We start from the raw sequence: 18,880 nt of genomic DNA on the forward strand, positions 1-18,880 counted from the left end.
AGCAGCGGAGACAACGGGCACCCCTGCCTGGTTCCACGCCTGACCCTAACCTCGTCCGACACAAGTTTGCCTGTGCGGACACGCACGGTGGGCCGCTGATACAATAACTGTACCATTGTAAATATCCGTCCCCTAGCTCATATTTACGCAGCACCGCTGCGAGATAAGGCCACTCCAGGTCGAGCACTAGGCAGCCAGATCGCGGCCACCGCTACGTTGCATATTTCTGCACCCTGTATAACCTGCGGATATTAAGGGAGGTGTTCCTGGTTGGGACAAATCCATTTTGGTCGCTGTGAACTAGGGCCGGCACAAATGGAGACAGACGCCTAGCCAGGGTGGAAGCAAGGATTTTGTAGTCCGTGTTTAACAAGGCCAGTGGGCGATAGGAGCCTAAATCTACAGGGTCTCTACCTGGTTTCAGGAGGGAGACTAGCGTCGCCTCGTTTTGTGTACGTGTGAGAGTGGAGCCCTCTAGGGCCGCCGCATACACTCGGAGCAGCTCTGGTATTAGTATATCGGAGTCCGCTTTAAAAAATTCGGCCGGTAGTCCATCCGGACCTGGGGATTTGCCGTTCGATAGCGAGAAAATACTCTCGCATTTCGTCTGGCAGTAGAAGCGCCCCCAGCTCGTCCTGCTGATGCTCCGCCAAACGCGGCAGCGCCAAAAGCTGTGGCCGCAAGCGAGACTGGTACAGTGCGGTGTAGTGCTCTACGAATGCCTCGTGTATATCTGCCTGAGTGTGGACCATTACGCCATGTATGTTTTGTATAGACGTCACGGGCGCGGTAATTGTGTCTTGCCGTATCAGCCAAGATTGCAGCTTGCCAGGTTTGTCCCCCATGTGGTGGGTGCGCGCCGAGTGTGCTGCGTAGTTCAGATTGCGGAGTCGTTCGAGCAATCTGGAGTGTTCTTCCTTGGCTCGTGTCAGGAACCCATCTCTGCCCTCTATGGCTTCCCCCTCTCCCCGAAGCAGATCAGTTTCAATGCGTGTGAGTTCCGTTTCTACTTGTTTTTGCTTACCTGCCTGCATGCCAAGACATTCGCCTCTCGCCACTAATTTAAACGCATCCCATTCTACCTGGGGCGTCGTAGCGGTACCAGTATTTTCTTCGAAGTAGTGTGCTATATGTGTGGCCAGCAGGATCCGGAAGGGCCCATCTAATAACATGTCTGGCTGCAACCGCCAAGTCGGAACCGGTGCCCGGGAGGGTTCCCACCGCATCTCTAGTAAGTGTGGATTATGATCTGAGTGTCGTCCTCCCTAAGTAATAAGCTGCGGACACATGTGGAAGCAGTTCCTCAGAGAGCATGTACCTATCCAACCGTACACGTAAATCGTGAGCGCCAGAATAGTACGAATACACCCTGTCCTGGGGGTTGTGATGCCTCCAAACATCCCTTAGGCGCCAGTGCTCCGCCCAGTTAATTAGCACCTTCATGGCAGTGTGTGTGGGTGCGCCCAGCAGGGGCGGGAAGGAGCGATCCAGTGCGGAGTCAAGTACACTATTGTAATGCCCCCCCCCAGCAGCATAGGTACATCATTCCACGCCGCCAGGATGCGTAACATATGATCGAGAAATGCGGCTTGATCGGTGTTGGGAGCATATAATGATGCAATCACGACCAGCTTGCCATCAAGTTTGCCCCTCCCCACCACGTATCTCCCCTCTGCATCTGCCAGTGATTGTGTGACTGCGAAGGGGACCCCCGGCTGCACCCAGACCAATACACCCCGGGCTTATGCTGAGTCATAGTCAAGTGCGTCTCTTGCAAAAGAGCTATTTGTATTCGATGTCTCTTGAGGTATGAGTATATCTGATACCTGCGGGACGGTGTATGCATGCCTCGCACATTCCATGTGTCAATCCTAACCGCAGACATATGTTCTATAATACACTAACCTCCCGCGCATCCCCTTCAGCCCATCAGAATCGCAGTGTTTGTGACCTCGTAGTGTCCTGCGTTCCCCACGTGAGGCCTCCCAACAATGTTTGTCGAACAGGAGCAGAGTGTATTGAAAGGCAGCTCGCGGCAATCCAATTTAATAACAAAAACCTCAAAACAATGCCAAAAGGGCGATAGTGCAACAGGCAATCGTCCAAACCCTCGATAGAGGCAACAGTCAGAATGACCTGGGGGGGTGTGCTACGCATCGAGTACCAGAGAGTAGTAATATGCGTGTTTCATACGCTAGAGGCCCCCCATCTACAGGCGGATTACAGTGTAGCGCGTGTCCGCTATGCGCCTGGACCTGGGGACTCCAGCCAGGGCAACGGCCAATGCGAGCGCCAACGCAGTCATGACAGAGCTGGAGAGCAAACACCCCCCTCTCTTCCAGTGGCCCAGCCGCACCCCCCGCCCCACTCCCAATGTGATGAACAACCTGCAGCCCCAGCACACAGACACATATTCGACAGTTAACTGCTTCTGCTCATCATCACAGTACCTCCACTCGGAGCCCAACCTGATATGGAGTTTCTCAGTGTTCCCACAATGTGGTCGGCTGTCTGTGGAGTGACATCTGGCTGCTCCATCGAGTCCTGCGAGGCTTGTAGTCCATATATCAGTTCATCCTCACTGGACAGGCTATGTTGGCTCGTGTTTGACACGCCCTCCGCTCCCAGAGAGCCACTAATCTCCGCCACCGCCTGCAGGGCATCCCGCTGTCCGCTAAGAATCAAGTCTGTGTGTAGCCCCATTGACGGCGAAGGCGGCGACCGGGCCCCCAGCAACATTCTCCCTCTCCGGTGGAGGCGGGAGGGGCCCCCTCGTTTTGGCAGATTGGCGGTCACGGTGTCACCCCTAGGCCCTGCGGCGGCGAAGGTGTCCAGCCAATCCTCTGCCTCCTCAGGCTTGCCAAAGAAATGTGTTTTGTCAGTTGCCACTACCCGCAATCGTGCCGGGAAGAGCAGGGAGTATTTCAGGTTGTGCTGCCGCAGGCGTTTCTTCACCGCCATGAAGGAGAATCGTTGCCGCTGTACTCGGATGGTATAGTCCGGGAAGAACATTATTTTGTGGTTGTCTATCTGGACATTTTGTAGCTTCCTGTAAGATGGAGTCCCGGTCCCGATAGAAGTCGGAGAAGCATGGGTCGCGGAATAATCCTGTGGGGGGGGGGGGGGGACCGCATGGGCACTCTTTGCGCCCGCTCAATCACGAACTGGGGCGAAAGGGTCCCCTCCGGCAGGAGGTCCTTAAGCCATTTTTCCAAGTGCGGCACGGGTTCTGTACCTTCCCAGCATTCCGGAACACCCACCAGGCGTACATTGTTTCGTCGTGCGCGCCCTTCAGCATCCTCCGCCCTAGTCTCCAAGAACCCCACATGGTTGAGTAGGTCCTGAACTCTCTTGTCCGTCTGGGCCACCTGCGGCTGGATGTCGGCAAGCGAGGATTCCAGAGCCGTGGTGCGGCCAGTTAGCTTCCGGTGAACGGCATGCAGGTGAGTAAGGTCGATCGCCACTTTATCTATTTTAGATTCCAGAGAGGTGTGGGTCTGGTTGATGTTTTCCTCCAGCCGCTCCATCACAGCAAGCATTGCGTCTAATTTATTCGCCGTTCGATCTGCGTCTCCATGTTTCGCCATCTTGTCCGCTTTGTTCTTGGCCGGGATCTGTGGGGTCTGTGTTCCTCCTGCGCCGGCCCGCACCCGCGTGCCACCCGACATGGGCCCACCACTCGGCGCCGGGTAAGTGCCGCTACCCCCCGGGTGCACGCGCGCAGCCGTAGGGCTTTCTCCGGGGGCAGGGCAATGCCGGTGTCCTCGGCAACCACAACCCGGTCCCCAGTCGTTGCAGCAGGGCACCGCCTCCTCTCCCAGACGCGCCCGCTATGGCCGGGCTGTCCCCTCAGGCGTCAATTTTGTGTCCTACCTTTGACGTCGGCGCGAGCACATGCTCCAAGGGGCAGCCGATGTCCGCCACGTCTATGGTGCAAATCACTTCCCTCGTCGCCACCAACTGTGCGCCCCGGCGATCCACCCCCCGGCGATGTTAGACACAGTCATGTACAGCGCGTCGCAGGAGCGCAAACCCACACCAGGGTTGATGGTCCGTTCACTGTCCGGGCAGCAGCGCTCATCCACAATGTAGATCCAATGGGGGCGTACTAAGCATCTACCCCATCAGGGACAGAACCTGCATCACTGTTGGTTCACAGCAGGTAGCGTCACAACAGGGGGGCCCCACATTGCCAAGCCATCCAACATTTGCGAAGGCGCAGGAGCTCCAGTCACAGCACACTCCCCACCTCCTGAAGCGTGCAGGGAGGTGGCCGAGTCTATCTCTGCCGCTCCCGCCAGCAGAGGGCCGGGCACTCCAGGTGCACCGCGGTCGCCGCGCCAGGTAGAGGAAGGGGCAGGCGGGGCGCACCTCTACGGCAGTAGTGGCATGAACAGGCCGGGTGCGTTTCTCCCCTATCACGGCGCTCCCGCCGCCTCTCAGTCAAACGTGGCGGGTGGAGGTATTGGGGCACCGCGGGCAGCGTCAGGTAATTGCAGACCCCGATGGGGCAGATGCACAACGCGCAGGCGGGCGGCCACGACCCCGCGCCGAACGCCAGGCACCAGTCGCCGTCACGCCAAGCCAGTTCGGCAATCGCGCAGGCCGTCCGGTCTCCCCCGCCGCGCATCGGCTCCTCACCGCATCAGAAGGCAGACAGGGCAGCTCCGGAGAGGCGGGGGCAGGCCCACGGCACCTTGGGACCCCCGGTCAGCACACACCAGCCAGCGGCAGGCAGCGAACGCCCCATCCACGAGCCCGCGCCGGCCCCTCGGCCAGCTGTGCCATGTTTTGCGGCCTGGTGGGCGGAGCCAGACCACGGGCTCCGGTAGTTATTCACAGCGCCTCTGAGACCCAGCACCTCGGGTCGATGGCGGCGCCACAGGGCTCCGGCAAGCCCGGAACGGTGTTGTTGCGTTCAGGGTAGTCTCGCCCGCATACTCCGTCTGGTCGAGGCCTTGCGTAGCGGCTGCATTCGGAGATATTGGCCCGTGTAGGGGAGCCTCCTGCAGAGCACTACTTCGACACGTCCTCCGCCATCTCCGTCGTAGCCACGCCCCTTCTTAAAACATCCATTGATGTTACTAATTTTTAAAGTTCCCCTCCTGCTCAGATAATCTCGCCATAAGGAATTGACCAAATAGTGGGTATAGGATGCAAACGTGTTGCATGCAGAACGCTATTACAGGCAATCTCCTTTCGAAATATAACACTGTGTATAATGCGCTTATCTACATATAACAACAAATCCAAAAAGCCTATCCTTGTCTTGTCATATTTCATGGTAAGATGTACATTAAACCTATTATTGTTCAAGAAAATATGAAAATTCTATAATTGTCAACGTTCCATTTCAAATAATAAGGATGTCACCAATATATCTTGCCCAAAATATAATATTGTCCATCCATTGTTGTGCGTCTGGATCCCAGGTGTGCTCTCTCTAGGGGGGAAGAAACATTAACAGCTTTGCGTAAGCGGGATCAGGGGAGCTAGTTATGGTTAGTTTATCTAAACAATTTCAGTGGTTTTTAGGTTTTGCGTTTGTGACCATAGTTGTACTTTAACTGTGTTTTTTCAATTGAATTTCAGAGGTGTTTTTGAATATAGTTTAAGTTTTGATCACCAAAGCTAACCATTACTGTTCTGCAACTTTTGAGTTTTTTTAGGAGATTTCTGAGGTGTCTTGATCATTGACCACATATTGAACATCAGGCATAGGGCTGCAGCCAAGGCCCTGTGCTTATCCTGTCTGAGGAACCCTGTGTCCAATATGCAGCGGGTGGACAACCACTGTACACATGGCCTTAGGCCACTTGCTGTTATGGTTAGTCGCAGTGGCTGGCCTCCAGTCAGGTCCTACTGCCAACCGCCACTGCAGATGAGGATTTGGTATAAGGCCTTGTCATGGGCTTTGCTTTTTTACATAAATATTTTTTCAGGATTCGAGTAACCATCATTCTCTGGGCTGACGATCCAGTTTCGAATCCTCAAACCTGAGTAATAGGTCAGTATGGGCCTTTGAAGCTTGCTGTGGGTTCATGGTTCCAAATTGGTACATAATGGACAAATTAAATAAGTGTGTTATTAAAATAAGTGTTATTGATTACTTTGCAATGTTGGAAACAAAATTTGTGTGATAAAATGATTTACGTTTTTCTAATATAGTAGAAGAAATCTTTAGACACTGTTAAGAATAGTGTTTGTACCTATTTAGTTACTCTAATTCTTTCATTTTAGGATGCTGGTAGCCAACAAATTGGGTTTTTGCTAGGGAGTTGTGGTGTTACTGTGGCCTTGACGAGTGATGCTTGCCATAAAGGACTGCCGAAGAGCCCGACGGGGGAGATACCACAGTTTAAAGGTAAATTAACTTAGACTGATAGCATAAACCTTGGGCTAAATTATATCAGTTGAGATAAGTACATTTAAGCATCAGTACTGCAAACATAATATGCTTAAAACAATGCTAGGAAGTCAAACCTAAAGTACCTAGTTTTTCTGTATATTTGCGAAAGTGCTTATATTTTTCTTTCAAACTGACAATTTGCTTCCCTATAAGTCTTAGATAAAAGGCAGTGCTGGTAATTAATAAAATATGATGGATGAACCAGCCTGGTACACTTTGTACACAATGTAGCTAATCAAGGACCTGCAGATTATTCAATCAAAGTATTATTGTTGACATAAACTAAACTCTTGCAACACTTAACTTTGAATGGAAAAGAAGATAGTGGACCAGAGCTTTGATGCAGTCTCACATTATCATTGTTGATTTTAACATGATTAATAATTATAGAAGTAGTCACCAATTTACTTGTAGTGTTTGGTTCCACTTTTTATTGAAATATAAATTTGAAAAAATTCAGTATTTCATCAATAAATGTATTCAAAAACAGCCAACACGTTCTGACTGAAGGTTGCTTCCCCAGGGCTGTTGAAACAAAAAGTTGTCAAAAGCATTAGTAGAAATTGATTTAACCCCTTTGGTGCGTGGGTGGCTGGCAGCCATCTGACGCACCATTGCTCATGTGTGTCAGACGGCTCCCGGCACAGGAAATCCCTCTGGTGCGGGCACCAGAGTGATTTCGTTAAGCCCTAACGAGCCCCGGGAGCTGGGGAATGGTTTTCCCAACTTCAGAGACGGTTTGGCTTATTTCAGGGAAATGCCGATCAGTTCGCACATCGCGTTGATGTCATTTCACTGAAACTGAAATGACCCAATAGGCTCATTTCAGTTTCACTTTCTATGTGCTTAGGGGGCCATTTCAGCCCCACGTGCACGAAGAAAGACCAGAGAGGTATAACTGGAAAGGGGAGGGTGGGGGGAGCACTAGATACCCGGGAGAGTCCAGTGAGGTATGGCTTGCGTGGATCCCCTAATGTTTTCCTACCCAGATTCCCCTGCAAACCTCAAATGTACCCTCCTGGACTCCCTCGGGTGTCAAGGTTTCAGAAATGTTTGGGTTTGGTAGGTTTCCCTAAATCGCCGCCGGGTCCAAAAACCTTGGTGAATCCCCCCCAGCCCCCCCCCCCCCTTGCAAAACCAGGCCGTTTTGTGATAGGTCATTTTGATGTCTCCAAAACACGTTTTGGGCCTTTGCCTGCCACGGGTACTTGGCCCACCCACACAAGTGAGGTACCATTTTTAACGGGAGACCTTGAAGAATGTGGGGTAGATGGAAGTTTGTTGATCCACACAGATTCCAGAATTTCCCGTCACAGAGACCCTCTGGCACAGCAGTGCCAATTAAGTCAGGACTGGGCAGACGAGCTGGGGGATGCCAGTGGTCTAGACACTTCGCCTGACACTGGTTTCATCTCTCCTCCTTCTGTGGCTACGGAGGAGGGTGCGACTTATTCTGTGGTGCTGCGTAGGGCGGCCCAGGCCCTACACCTGGAGCTCCCTGCAGCGGCCGTGAGGACTAACATCCTCACTGAGGTGCTTCAACCGCCGGTAAGCTCATCGAGGCCTCTACTGCAGTTCAATGAGGCCCTCACCGACGTTCTGATGGGCACTTGGTCCAAGCCCTCCACAGTCTCTCCTGTGGATCGGAACGTGGCCCGGCGCCACCGCCCTGCTCCGGGCGACCCCAGCTTTCTGTCAGTACACCCCACCCCTGAGAGTCTGGTTATCCAGGCCTCTACGTCCCAAACTGCCTTCCCGTCCGCACCTCCGGATCGGGAATCCAAAAGGTTGGAGTAGTTTGGAAAGAAACTGTTTTCCTCCCTCAGTGTGGGGTTGTGGTCCATTAATACCGTGTGCCTTTTGGACCGTTACACCCACTCTTTGTGGGATACGGTGGCGGACGTGCTGCCCCAGTGTCCGGAGGAGGCCAGGACACGGCTCGCCCAGGCTCTTGCTTCGGGACGGGACGCAGCACGGTACTCCATTCGATGTGAACTAGACACCACAGTCTCGCTGGGTAGAGTGATTGCGACGACAGTGGCGATTCGTCGTCATGCCTGTCTGAAGTCCACAAACTTTTCAGGGGATGTCCAGAGCACCCTCATGGACAGGCCCTTTGATGGCCGTCGCCTTTTTGGCGACAAAGCGGATAGCACACTGGAGCGCTTTAAGGACTCCAGGGCTATGACCAAGTCCTTGGGCCTCTCGGCCCAGCGCCAGCAAACTTCCGCTTTTCGTCCCTTTCGTGGCCAAGGAAGGGGAGACCCCACACGTTCGTCCAGCCACAGGCCGCAGAACCAGCCTCAACGCGGTCGCAGACGTGGATTCCCCCATGGCGGAGCAGGGGGACAGAGAGCCGGTCAGTCCACATCTGCTCCCGCAGCATCTGCCTCAAAGCCTTCCTAGTCCGAGCTTTCAGGCCCATTCCACGCCAGTGGGAGGCAGAGTTCGCCATCACCTGCTCCACTGGCGTACCATCACTTCGGACAGGTGGGTGCTGCAAATCGTCCAAAGGGGCTACTTCCTCCCCTTCGAGGCGACCCCTCCAGCCATGCCACCGCAGTACCACCGCATGTTGGGGGATCACTTGCGACTTCTGCAGGAGGAAGTTACGGCCCTCTTGGCCAAGGGGGCCATCGAGCGCGTTCCTGGCCCAGAAGTAAGACGGGGTCGTTACTCCCAAGAAAGGCAAAGGGGGCCTACGCCCTATCTTGGACCTCAGGAGCGTCAACGCCTTCCTCCGGAAGGAGAAGTTCAAGATGCTGACTTTAGCTCAGGTTCTGGCTGCCCTAGACCCTGGAGACTGGATGGTAGCGTTGGACTTGCAGGACGCTTATTTCCACATCCCCGTCCTGCCACCCACCGGCTTTACCTGCGGTTCACGGTAGGCCATGAGCACTTTCAGTTTACCGTGCTCCCCTTCTGCCTCACCAGTGCCCCTCGAGTGTTCACGAAAGTGTTGGCGGTGGTCGCAGCTCATCTGCACAGATTAGGGGTTCCAGTCTTCCCCGATCTTGACGACTGGTTGTTGAAGGCGGGCTTGCCCCAGGCAGTCGTCTCCCACCTCCAGACTACGGCCGACCTCCTGCATTCGCTGGGGTTCTCCATCAACGTGCCGAAGTCACATCTGAGTCCCTCCCAGAAGCTCCTTTTCATCGGAGCGGTTCTGGACTCGGCGCAGTTTCGGGTCTCTCCTCCCGAACAGCGGGTTCGGTATATTCAGGCTCCGATTCCGATCTTTCAGCCTTTATCCCGAGTTTCGGTCAGGATGGTACTACGGCTGCTGGGTCTGATTGCCTCCTGCATCCTGCTGGTACATCACGCCAGGTGGCGGATGCGGGCTGTGCAGTGGGACCTGACGTTCCAGTGGGCTCAACATCGGGGCAACCTGTCCGACCACGTCCTGATCTCGGAGGGCACTGCAAGACAGTTGCAGTGGTGGCTCACGGACCGCGATTGGGTCAGTGGCAGATCCCTCTCCCTACCCCAACCGGAGCATGTAGTGGTGACGGATGCGTCCCTCCTGGCATGGGGGAGGCCACATGGGAGAGGCGGAGATCAGAGGCCTCTGGTCTCCGGCGGAGTTCCTGCTCCATATCAACCTATTGGAGCTGCAGGCGATCCAGCTTTTACTGAAGGCATTCCTTCCCTCTGTCTGGGGAAATGTAGTGCAGGTGTTCACGGACAACACCACCGCCATGTGGTATTGCAACAAACAGGGCAGGGTGGGGTCATGGACCCTTTGTCAGGAGGCTCTGCGCCTCTGGACATGGCTGAAACATCAGGGCATGACCCTGGTGGTTTAACACCTGGCGGGCTCTCTGAACGCCGGGGCGGACAAACTCAGCCGCCGGTGCATGATGGATCACGAATGGCGTCTGAACTCGGACGTGGATCAAGGCCTCTTTCAGCAATGGGGAGAGCCTTGGTTAGATCTATTCGCCACCGAAGAGAACACGCAATGTCATCAGTTCTGCGCGTTGGAATTTCCAAGGCGGCACTCGCTCGAAGACGCTTTTTGTCGCGAGTGGAGTTGCGGTCTGTTATACGCCTTTCCACCTATACCACTTCTGCCCAGAGTGCTGAAGAAGATCAGGCGTGACCGGGCCCAAGTCATCCTTGTGGCTCCGGACTGGGCACGAAGATACTGGTATCCCGAGCTACTCAGTCTGCCAATCGATCCCCCAATTCGACTGCCTCTTCAGGAGGACCTTCTGTTGCAGCAGCAGGGGACGGTCCTCCACCCAAACCTGTCCAGTCTCCACCTCCATGCATGGAGATTGAGCGGTGGCAGTTGATTCCATTTGACTTGCCTCCTGAAGTCTGTGATGTCATTCTGGCAGGCAGGCATCCCTCCACTAAAACGGTATACGCCTGCAGGTGGAACAAATTTGTGGCATGGTGCACAGCAAAGGCTGTGGATCCCCTTTCTGTCCCTCTTTCTGAGGTTCTCCTCTTTCTTCTTTACCTGGCCCAGCAGGGCTCTGCTCTGGGCACCATCAAGGGATATCTTTCAGCTGTTTCGGCCTTCTTACGGCTTCCTGATCAGCCTTCTCTTTTCAAGTCCCCTGTTGTAAATAGATTCTTAAAAGGCATTACTCACATGTTTCTTCCTGTCCCCTTTGTAATGCCTCAGTGGGACTTGAATCTGGTATTAACCTATCTCATGTGCGCTCCTTTTGAGCCACTTCATAACTGTCCTCTTCGTCTTCTGACTCTCAAGACTGCTTTCCTGGTTGCCATCACCTCTGCCAGAAGAGTGAGTGAGCTCCAGGCTCTTTCTTCTAAGCCTCCTTTCCTCTCTGTCAATCCGGACAAGGTTGTTCTGAGGACTCGCCCTTCTTTTCTTCCTAAGGTGGTTACTGCCTTTCACATCGGGCAGTCTGTTTCCTTGCCCACCTTCTTTCCGCCTCCGCATCCCTCGAAAGAGGAAGAGAGGCTCCACCATCTGGACTCAAAACGTGCGCTCTCCTTCTATCTGGACCGCACCAAACAGTTCCAGGTGGGCGCTAAGAAGGGGTGGCCAGTGCACAGGCGGACTGTCTCTCGGTGGGTTGTTTTGTGCATTAAGGCCTGTTATTCCTTGGCTAAGAAGGATCCTCCTGTGGGGCTGAGGGCCCATTCCACTCGGGCCACAGCGGCTACTACTGTCTTGGGACGGGGAGTCCCTCTGCAGGACATTTGTCAGGCAGCAACGTGGGCCTCGCTGCACACGTTTGCTAGACATTACTGCCTGGACAGCCAAGTCCGGAGAGACTGCTTCTTTGGCTGTTTTGTTCTCCAGGACTTCCTGGTGTGATCTTGGTTCGCAGACCCACCACCGGGGTTGGTATTGCTTGGGTATCTATTCTAAGGTAAGGAATCTAACTAACGTGTTTCTTTCAGATGAACAAGTTACTTACTTTCGGTAACGATATATCTGTAAGAAACATTAGTTAGTTAGATTCCTTACCGCCCCACCCATCCTCTCCGTTCTGCAAACTGATATCTAGGGTTAAGGTCATCCCTTTTAGGGCCCTAGTTGCATGGCACCAGTGTAGGTTTCTTGCATGGCTCTGCGTTTCTGGCACGGAAAGCTATATACAGAACTGACGTCAGCGTGCGAGGGCGGCGTCTAAGTACTCCGTCATCCCGGCGATCACGACGCAGACGACAGACGTGGAGTCGCAGACGACGCCTACCGACGCGCAAGGGTACTGCTGACAAAAAATCTTTCCGGATCCAGCCTGACACCTGGGGATATTCTAAGGTAAGGAATCTAACTAACTAATGTTTCTTACAGATATATCGTTACCGAAGGAAAGTAACTTGTTCCTCAGTGCTAGAAAGAGCAACGTTAATTTAAAAAAACTCACTGTTGCAAAGTTAAAACTCAAACTGTTGTGGAGTATGAAGCTATATTTCTAATTGATACTTCTTACCACAGAATTCTTACCTTGCAATACTCCATAGAGCCAGACTGATTCCTGAAGAGATAGTGACGATGTGAGGTCCTGAGGAGACAGGGGTATAAAACTATTGCAGCTACTCAACAAGTGTATCCTATTCAAAGGGTTGTGTTATTGGTCAAAAACATGAGTTGTGCAAAAAATAAACGCAAGATTGATCCTCCGGGCCGATGGTTAATTTTCAGGTTGAACAAGGGTTCCTTTAAAATCACTGTGTGTATTCTATATGTCCCAAATAACTATGACTCAAGTATATTTAGAGTCCTTTTAATTGAACTCACTACCTGGGAAGATCCAATGGTTATTTGTGGGGATATAAACATACCGCTTGAACCAGTTAATGACTCAATCGGCCCAGCTACATATGTAGCAGTCCAGAACAGCTCCACTTCATATCAAGGATTAACTTGGTCATGACGATTTTTGGTGTTTCCTGCATACCGAACTAGAATATAGCTATTACTGTACTAGCTACCGAGAGTGATCAAGGTTAGATCATTTTCTGATTATGGCAAGGCTAACCCCATATATTGTATTCAACATTTCCCATGAGTCACTTCTGATCAAAATCAATGATATCTACCTCAAATATATGACAGATGAGATTAAATCTCTGACTATATAGAAAATAAATTACATTAATATTGTGTGGAATTTCCTGAAAGCGTTAATCAGAGGTTCCACGTTGTATGCAATTACAAAAGATAAAAAAGAGGCAGAAGAAGGAACAATTTAACAAAAAGGTAATAAGCCCCAAGAATGATTTGGCGCTTTTCCCTATTGAGAGGCTCTCTGATGAACAGGCTGACATCTTTCAAAATAAGTATTAAAAATTGTTAGGGGATAGGTCCATCAACAGATTATATCTAATCAGATTAAAGAATTTTGAGAATAATATAAGCATGGGGAAGATTTTAGCTCGTAAAATTAAAGAACAAGCTATTAAGAGCAACACCCCCGAGATTGAAAACTTACTTGGTAAAGTCACTTGTGATAAGGGGCAAATAATATTAACCTTCAGTAGGTATTATTCCAGACTGTACAAGCAAAGCAGAGATTCACCAATTTTGGTTATTAAAACATCCCCCAAGACAGCCAAATGATGTAACATCTCAGAAAAACAATGCAATGCACTAGAAGTGCCCAGGATGAAATGGAACTTGAAAAGGTTGTTTAGAAGCTCTGCATTGGGAAAGCCACAGGACTGTATTTGAGTCCAGTAGAATTTTATAAGACTTTTATTCAAACCCGGAGCCCATGCTTACACTGCTTAATTCAATTGGCAAAAGCAGTTTTGAAATACCCCCGTATTAAGGGAAACTGATATTGCAGTATTTCTTAAAAAAGATTAAATTCCTCTTAGCTGCTGCTCATATCGACTGATCTTTTTATTTAATGGGGATTCTAAAATTTATGCAAACATTTTGGCTGAAATATTCTCCCCTCTGGATTGAACACTGGGCTTATCCCATGCAGTACAGCTTTGTCACCCAAAGAGATACCAGTCATCATTCAAATCCCATTACTCAAGATTCCTAGATGGCTAACCTTGTAAAACTGCAACATATGTGGATGATATCTCATTATTTACTCCTCACCCCCTCCCCTTGTCCTTCCAGCATTTGAAAAGGCAGCTGCCAAAGTCGGGAAAGCTTACTGGTATCTCCTAAATCCGATCCAGACGAACTTTCTCTAAAACAGAAACAGAGCCTCCTGTTCAAGTCTCATTATGTTATCTCTACTTCCTATCTTCTGGTTAAAATAGAAGTAAATCAGGAGATATTTTTCCCAAACTATGATGCACCCAGGATAAAAATGCTAAACAGCTTAACCAAATGGAATAGATTACCCTTAAGTATCCCAAGTCAATGTAATATAAAAACAAGCATTGGCATAGCCAATAGGTCTTGCTTTTGGGACCTTCTAAGTATTTAGTTATGCAGCACAATATCCGTGGTGCAACCACATCAGCTGTTGCGTGGCTAAACACTTATAAGGTCCCAAAGGCGAGTCCTATTGGCTATACCAATGCTTGGTGTGGTGGTGTGTGTGTGGTTGTGTGTGTGGGTGCGGTTGTGGGTGTGTGTGGATGTGTGGTTGTGTGTGGGTGTGTTTGTGGTTGTGTGGCTGTGGGAGTGGTTGTGGGTGTGTGTGGTTGTGGGTGTTTGTGGGTGGGGGTGTGTGGGTGTGGTTGTGGGTGCGGTTGTGGGTGTGTGTGGTTATGTGTGTGTGTGGTTGTGTGGGTGCGTGTGTGGTTGTGTGGGTGTGGGTGCGTGTGTGGTTGTGGGTGCAGTTGTGTGTGTGTGGTTGTGTGTTTGTGGGTGCGGTGTGTTTGTGGGTGTGTGGTTGTGTGTGTGGTTGTGTGTGTGGTTGGGTGTGTGGTTGTGGTTGGCTGTGCTTGTGTGTGTGTGTGGTTGTGTGTGTGGTTGTGTGTGTGGTTGGGTGTGTGGTTGTGGTTGGCTGTGGTTGTGTGTGGGTGTGGTTGTGGGTGCAGTTGTGTGTGTGGTGGTGTGGGTGTGGTGGTTGTGTGTGTGTGGTTGTGGGTGTGTGTGTGGGTGGTTGTGGGTGCGTGGGTGGTTGTGGGTGTGTGCGTGGTTGTGTGGTTGTGTGTGTGTGTGGTTGTGGGTGCAGTTGTGTGTGTGGTTATGTGTGTGGTGTGTGTGTGTGGTGTGTGTGGTGTGTGTGTGTGTGTGTGTGTGTGTGGTTGTGTGTGTGGTTGTGGTTGGCTGTGGGTGTGGTTGGGGGTGCGGTTGTGTGTGGGTGGTTGGGTGTGGGTGCGTGTGTGGTTGGGTGTGGGTGCATGTGTGGTTGTGGTTGGGTGTGGGTGCATATGTGGGTGCGTGTGTGTTCTGGTTGGGTGTGGGTGCGTGTGTTGGTACAGTTGTGGGTGCATGTGTGGTTGTGTATGTGTGGTTATGTGTGTGTGTGTGTGGGTGCATGTGTGTGTGCGCCTGTGTGTGCGGTTGTGTGTGGGTGCGGTTGTGTGTGGTTGGGTGTGGTTGTGGGTGGGTGTGTGTGGTTGTGGGTGGGTGTGTGTGGTTGTGTGTGGTTGCGGGTGTGTGTGTGTGGTTGTGGGTGGGTGTGTGTGGTTGTGGTTGTGTGTGGTTGCGGGTGTGTGTGTGGATGTGTGGTGTGGTTGGGTGTGTGGATGTGTGGTGTGGTTGGGTGTGTGGATGTGTGGTTGGGTGTGGGTGTGTGGTGTGGTTGGGTGTGGGTGTGTGTGGTTGTGTGGGTGTGTGTGGTTGTGTGGGTGTGGGTGGTTGTGTGTGGTTGTGGGGGTGGTTGTGGGTGTGTGGGTGGTTGTGGGTGTGTGGGTGGTTGTGGGTGTGTGTGGTTGTGGGTGTGGTTGTGTGTGGATGTATGGTTGTGTGTGGTTGTGGTTGTGTGTGGGTGTGGTTGTGTGGGTGTGTGTGTGGTTGTGGTAGTGTGTGGATGCGGGTGTGGTTGTGTGTGTGGCTGTGTGTGTGGCTGTGTGTGTGGCTGTGTGTGTGGCTGTGTGTGTGGCTGTGTGTGTGGTTGTGTGTGTGCGGTTGTGTGTGTGTGGTTTTGTGTGTGGTTGTGGCTGTGGTTGTGGCTGTGGTTGTGTGGGTGTGGTTGTGTGGGTGTGGTTGTGTGGGTGTGGTTGTGTGGGTGTGGTTGTGTGGGTGTGGGTGTGGGTGTGTGTAGGTGTGTGTGTGGTTGTGTGTGTGTGGTGTTGTGGGTGTGTGTGTGGTTGTGTGGGGTGTGGTTGGGTGTGTGTGGTTGTGGTTGTGTGTGTGTGGTTGTGGTAGTGTGTGGATGCGGTTGCGGGTGTGTTGTGTGTGGATGTGTTGTGTGTGTGGTTGTGGGTTGTGTGTGTGGTTGTGGGTTGTGTGTGGTGGTTGTGTGTGGTGGTTGTGTGTGTGGTTGTGGGTTGTGTGTGGGTGTGTGTGTGTGCAGTTTGTGTGTGCGGGTGTGGTTGTGTCTGGTTGTGTGTATGGTTGTGGTTGTGGGTGTGGTTGTGGGGGATTTTTGGGTGTGGTTGTGTGTGTTGTGGTTGTGTGTGTGTGGTTATGTGGTTGTGTGTGTGGTTGTGGGTGTGGTTGTGTGTGTGTGTGGTTGTGGTTGTGTGAGAGTAATACTAAAAGCATATAAAAAAGGAACACAAACATCGAGTTTGTGGAAAGAGAAAGCACATTGTAAGTCAAACAGGCGCAGCAAAGGATTAACACAACAACATGTTCTTTGATGTTTGATGTTCTTTGAACGAGAACATCAAAGGGGCGCCGCGAAAGTGATCGCGGGCAAAAGTGAAAGTGATCGCAGGTGCTTAATGAGCATGATGAGGTTTGCCATATGGTACCTCTGCTCTTAAACGCGCGCCGGCGCACATGCACTGTAGCTCTAGGCTGGCCATGGTAGCATTTTTTGAGCCCTCACTAAAAGTCTCGCCAGCCCAGCGCATGCGCTGGGTCAGGCGAGACCTAATGACAGTTTTACCTACATTTTAGCACCACCCATTTTATTACGCAACGTGTTTTTTCTTAAAATAGAACTATCTTGGTCACAGCTTGTCTGGAACCCCAAAAGGGACGGTTGTGCCACAACTCAGCTTCAACTAGTTATTATAAAGGGGGGCTTGGTTCTTCCATCATTAAAATACAGATATTGGGCTTCTCGGTCTTTGGGATTGTTACAAGTGATAAGCCTCAGCAACACTCTATGGCCCATGCAAGGCTTTTAACACTGGATTTTTGACCCACTCTGCTTTAGGAAGACCAGGTTTAAAACATTGTCTGTTAATGGCCAAATCTAGGAGCAAATTTCTAAGAAGTTGAAGATACTTAAACTAATGCTTTAAACAACACTTTGCCACATATGTAGGTTTCCTAGTTTCTCTCTCAAAATCTTTGTGAATCAATGATCCAGCACGCAGTTAGATAGCATAGGTCAGCTCTTTGACAATAATATACTCAAATCACTTAATGCCATCTCCTTTCAATTTTCAATCCCAGCCCCACTGTTTTTTTTTAAGTACTTGCAAATGTCAGAGTTTAAAAAAACAATTATTTTAAAGAAAATGAACAGTGGGGGTATTTCACTTTTGTGCATACTGTTGTTAAATTTAGATCTATTTCCATCTACTGCTCATAAAGGCATTATCCACAATAATTATCAACTTCTGATTGATGGTCAGGATGATAATTTACAACTTCTGGCTGATTGTTGGGCTGTTGAACTGGACACACTATCCGAGCCTATTACCGGAGAATAACTAATCGGCAGTATCACTGAATGTCACAAGTACTTGAACATATCGCGGCTAAAAGTCTATCACTGCATCCTCATTAAGAACATCTATCATTCTCTCAAAAGTCTACATAAATGGGGCTGTAGATGCAATTCAAATTCTTTTGGATGTTTTGACCAAGACGCCGCCCACATTTTTATTAACTCCAGAGTTTTTGTGCTCCGCTATTCCAAGAAATCGGCAAGGAGTTTAATACTATAGTTTTTGCAACACAGCAACTATAAAATATTAAACTTGGATCAGTGCTGATGGTCCTCCCACAGAAAACTGGGTTAGTGATGGTGGGGATCGTCTCAGCCAGATTATTAACGCCCCAACTTATCCCTTAATGGGCACCTAGCCAAATTCCTTTCTTGCTTGCCGGTGAATAGGCAGGTGGCTAGACATCACAGACCGATGCCTGGCAATCATTCTCACTAAACATGCTAATCCAGAGAATCTGGCTGTTCAGCCTTCAACCAGCAAGGTGAACCTAAATTCAATTTCCCTGACTCCTCCAGATCAGGAGTCTTAGAGGATTGAGGCATTTAGAAAACCAGTTAGCCTTTGATTGCATAGTATTGAGATCTGTCAATGCAGTCTACTTATTGGCCTGATATACACATACCCTCTGAGACATGGCCAGCAAGATCTTGCTGGTGGTCAAGAAAAACCTTAGGGCCTCACTGGCTCAAACACATCAGGATATTCAAGTTGCAGGCAAATACATGGTTTGCGCTGACCTTGATACGAGTGATATGGGAGGGACAGCTGGCATCATTGCTCCACCACCATCTGTGGATGCGCAGGATTTTGTGGAGATGTACATGCCTCTCTCTCTTAGATATATCGTTTGATCTTTCATGCCTGTTGGGTGAGAAATCCGATTTTGCATTGAACCATCTCAAAGACAGTAGATCCACAACATGATCCCTGGGTTTTTTAGCCCATGTCAAAAAGTTTCCTCACCAGTTTAGGAAATTTCGAGCCTAATCTAGGGAGATGGCTGAAAGGCCATGTCAGTCTCTCTAGCCACTGCTGCAATCACCCCAGTCTTTTGGAGTCCAGGGACATGGATTTTAGTAGGTAACATGCAGTCCAACAAAGGCACCAGTCCTCTCAGTCACCTGGGGCAACAGCCACCAAGCCATTAGTGGTGCACAATCACCCTGTGGGAGGCAGCATGAAGCACTATCTCCAACGGTGGCGATCCATTTGTTCAATAGATGGGTCCTTCAAATAGTTCAGCATGGCTATGCCCTACTGGTTCTTTAT

At 50.7% G+C, this 18,880-nt stretch overlaps 1 protein-coding gene across 18 annotated transcripts in view; it reads left to right on the forward strand.

The window, feature by feature from the left end:
• The window catches only part of DIP2C (DIP2 acetate--CoA ligase C (putative)), a 1,028,010-nt gene that overhangs the window by 734,298 nt on the left and 274,832 nt on the right, over positions 1 to 18,880 (forward strand). For all 18 annotated transcript variants that reach the window (XM_085631929.1, XM_085631931.1, XM_085631933.1 and 15 more), the window contains one exon: positions 6,241 to 6,364. In XM_085631929.1, the coding sequence (XP_085488055.1) occupies positions 6,241 to 6,364 (124 nt within the window). The remainder of the gene's footprint in view (positions 1 to 6,240; positions 6,365 to 18,880) is intronic.

This window comes from Triturus cristatus, chromosome 10 (genome assembly GCF_964204655.1).
Source record: "Triturus cristatus chromosome 10, aTriCri1.1, whole genome shotgun sequence".
NCBI lineage: Eukaryota > Metazoa > Chordata > Amphibia > Caudata > Salamandridae > Triturus > Triturus cristatus.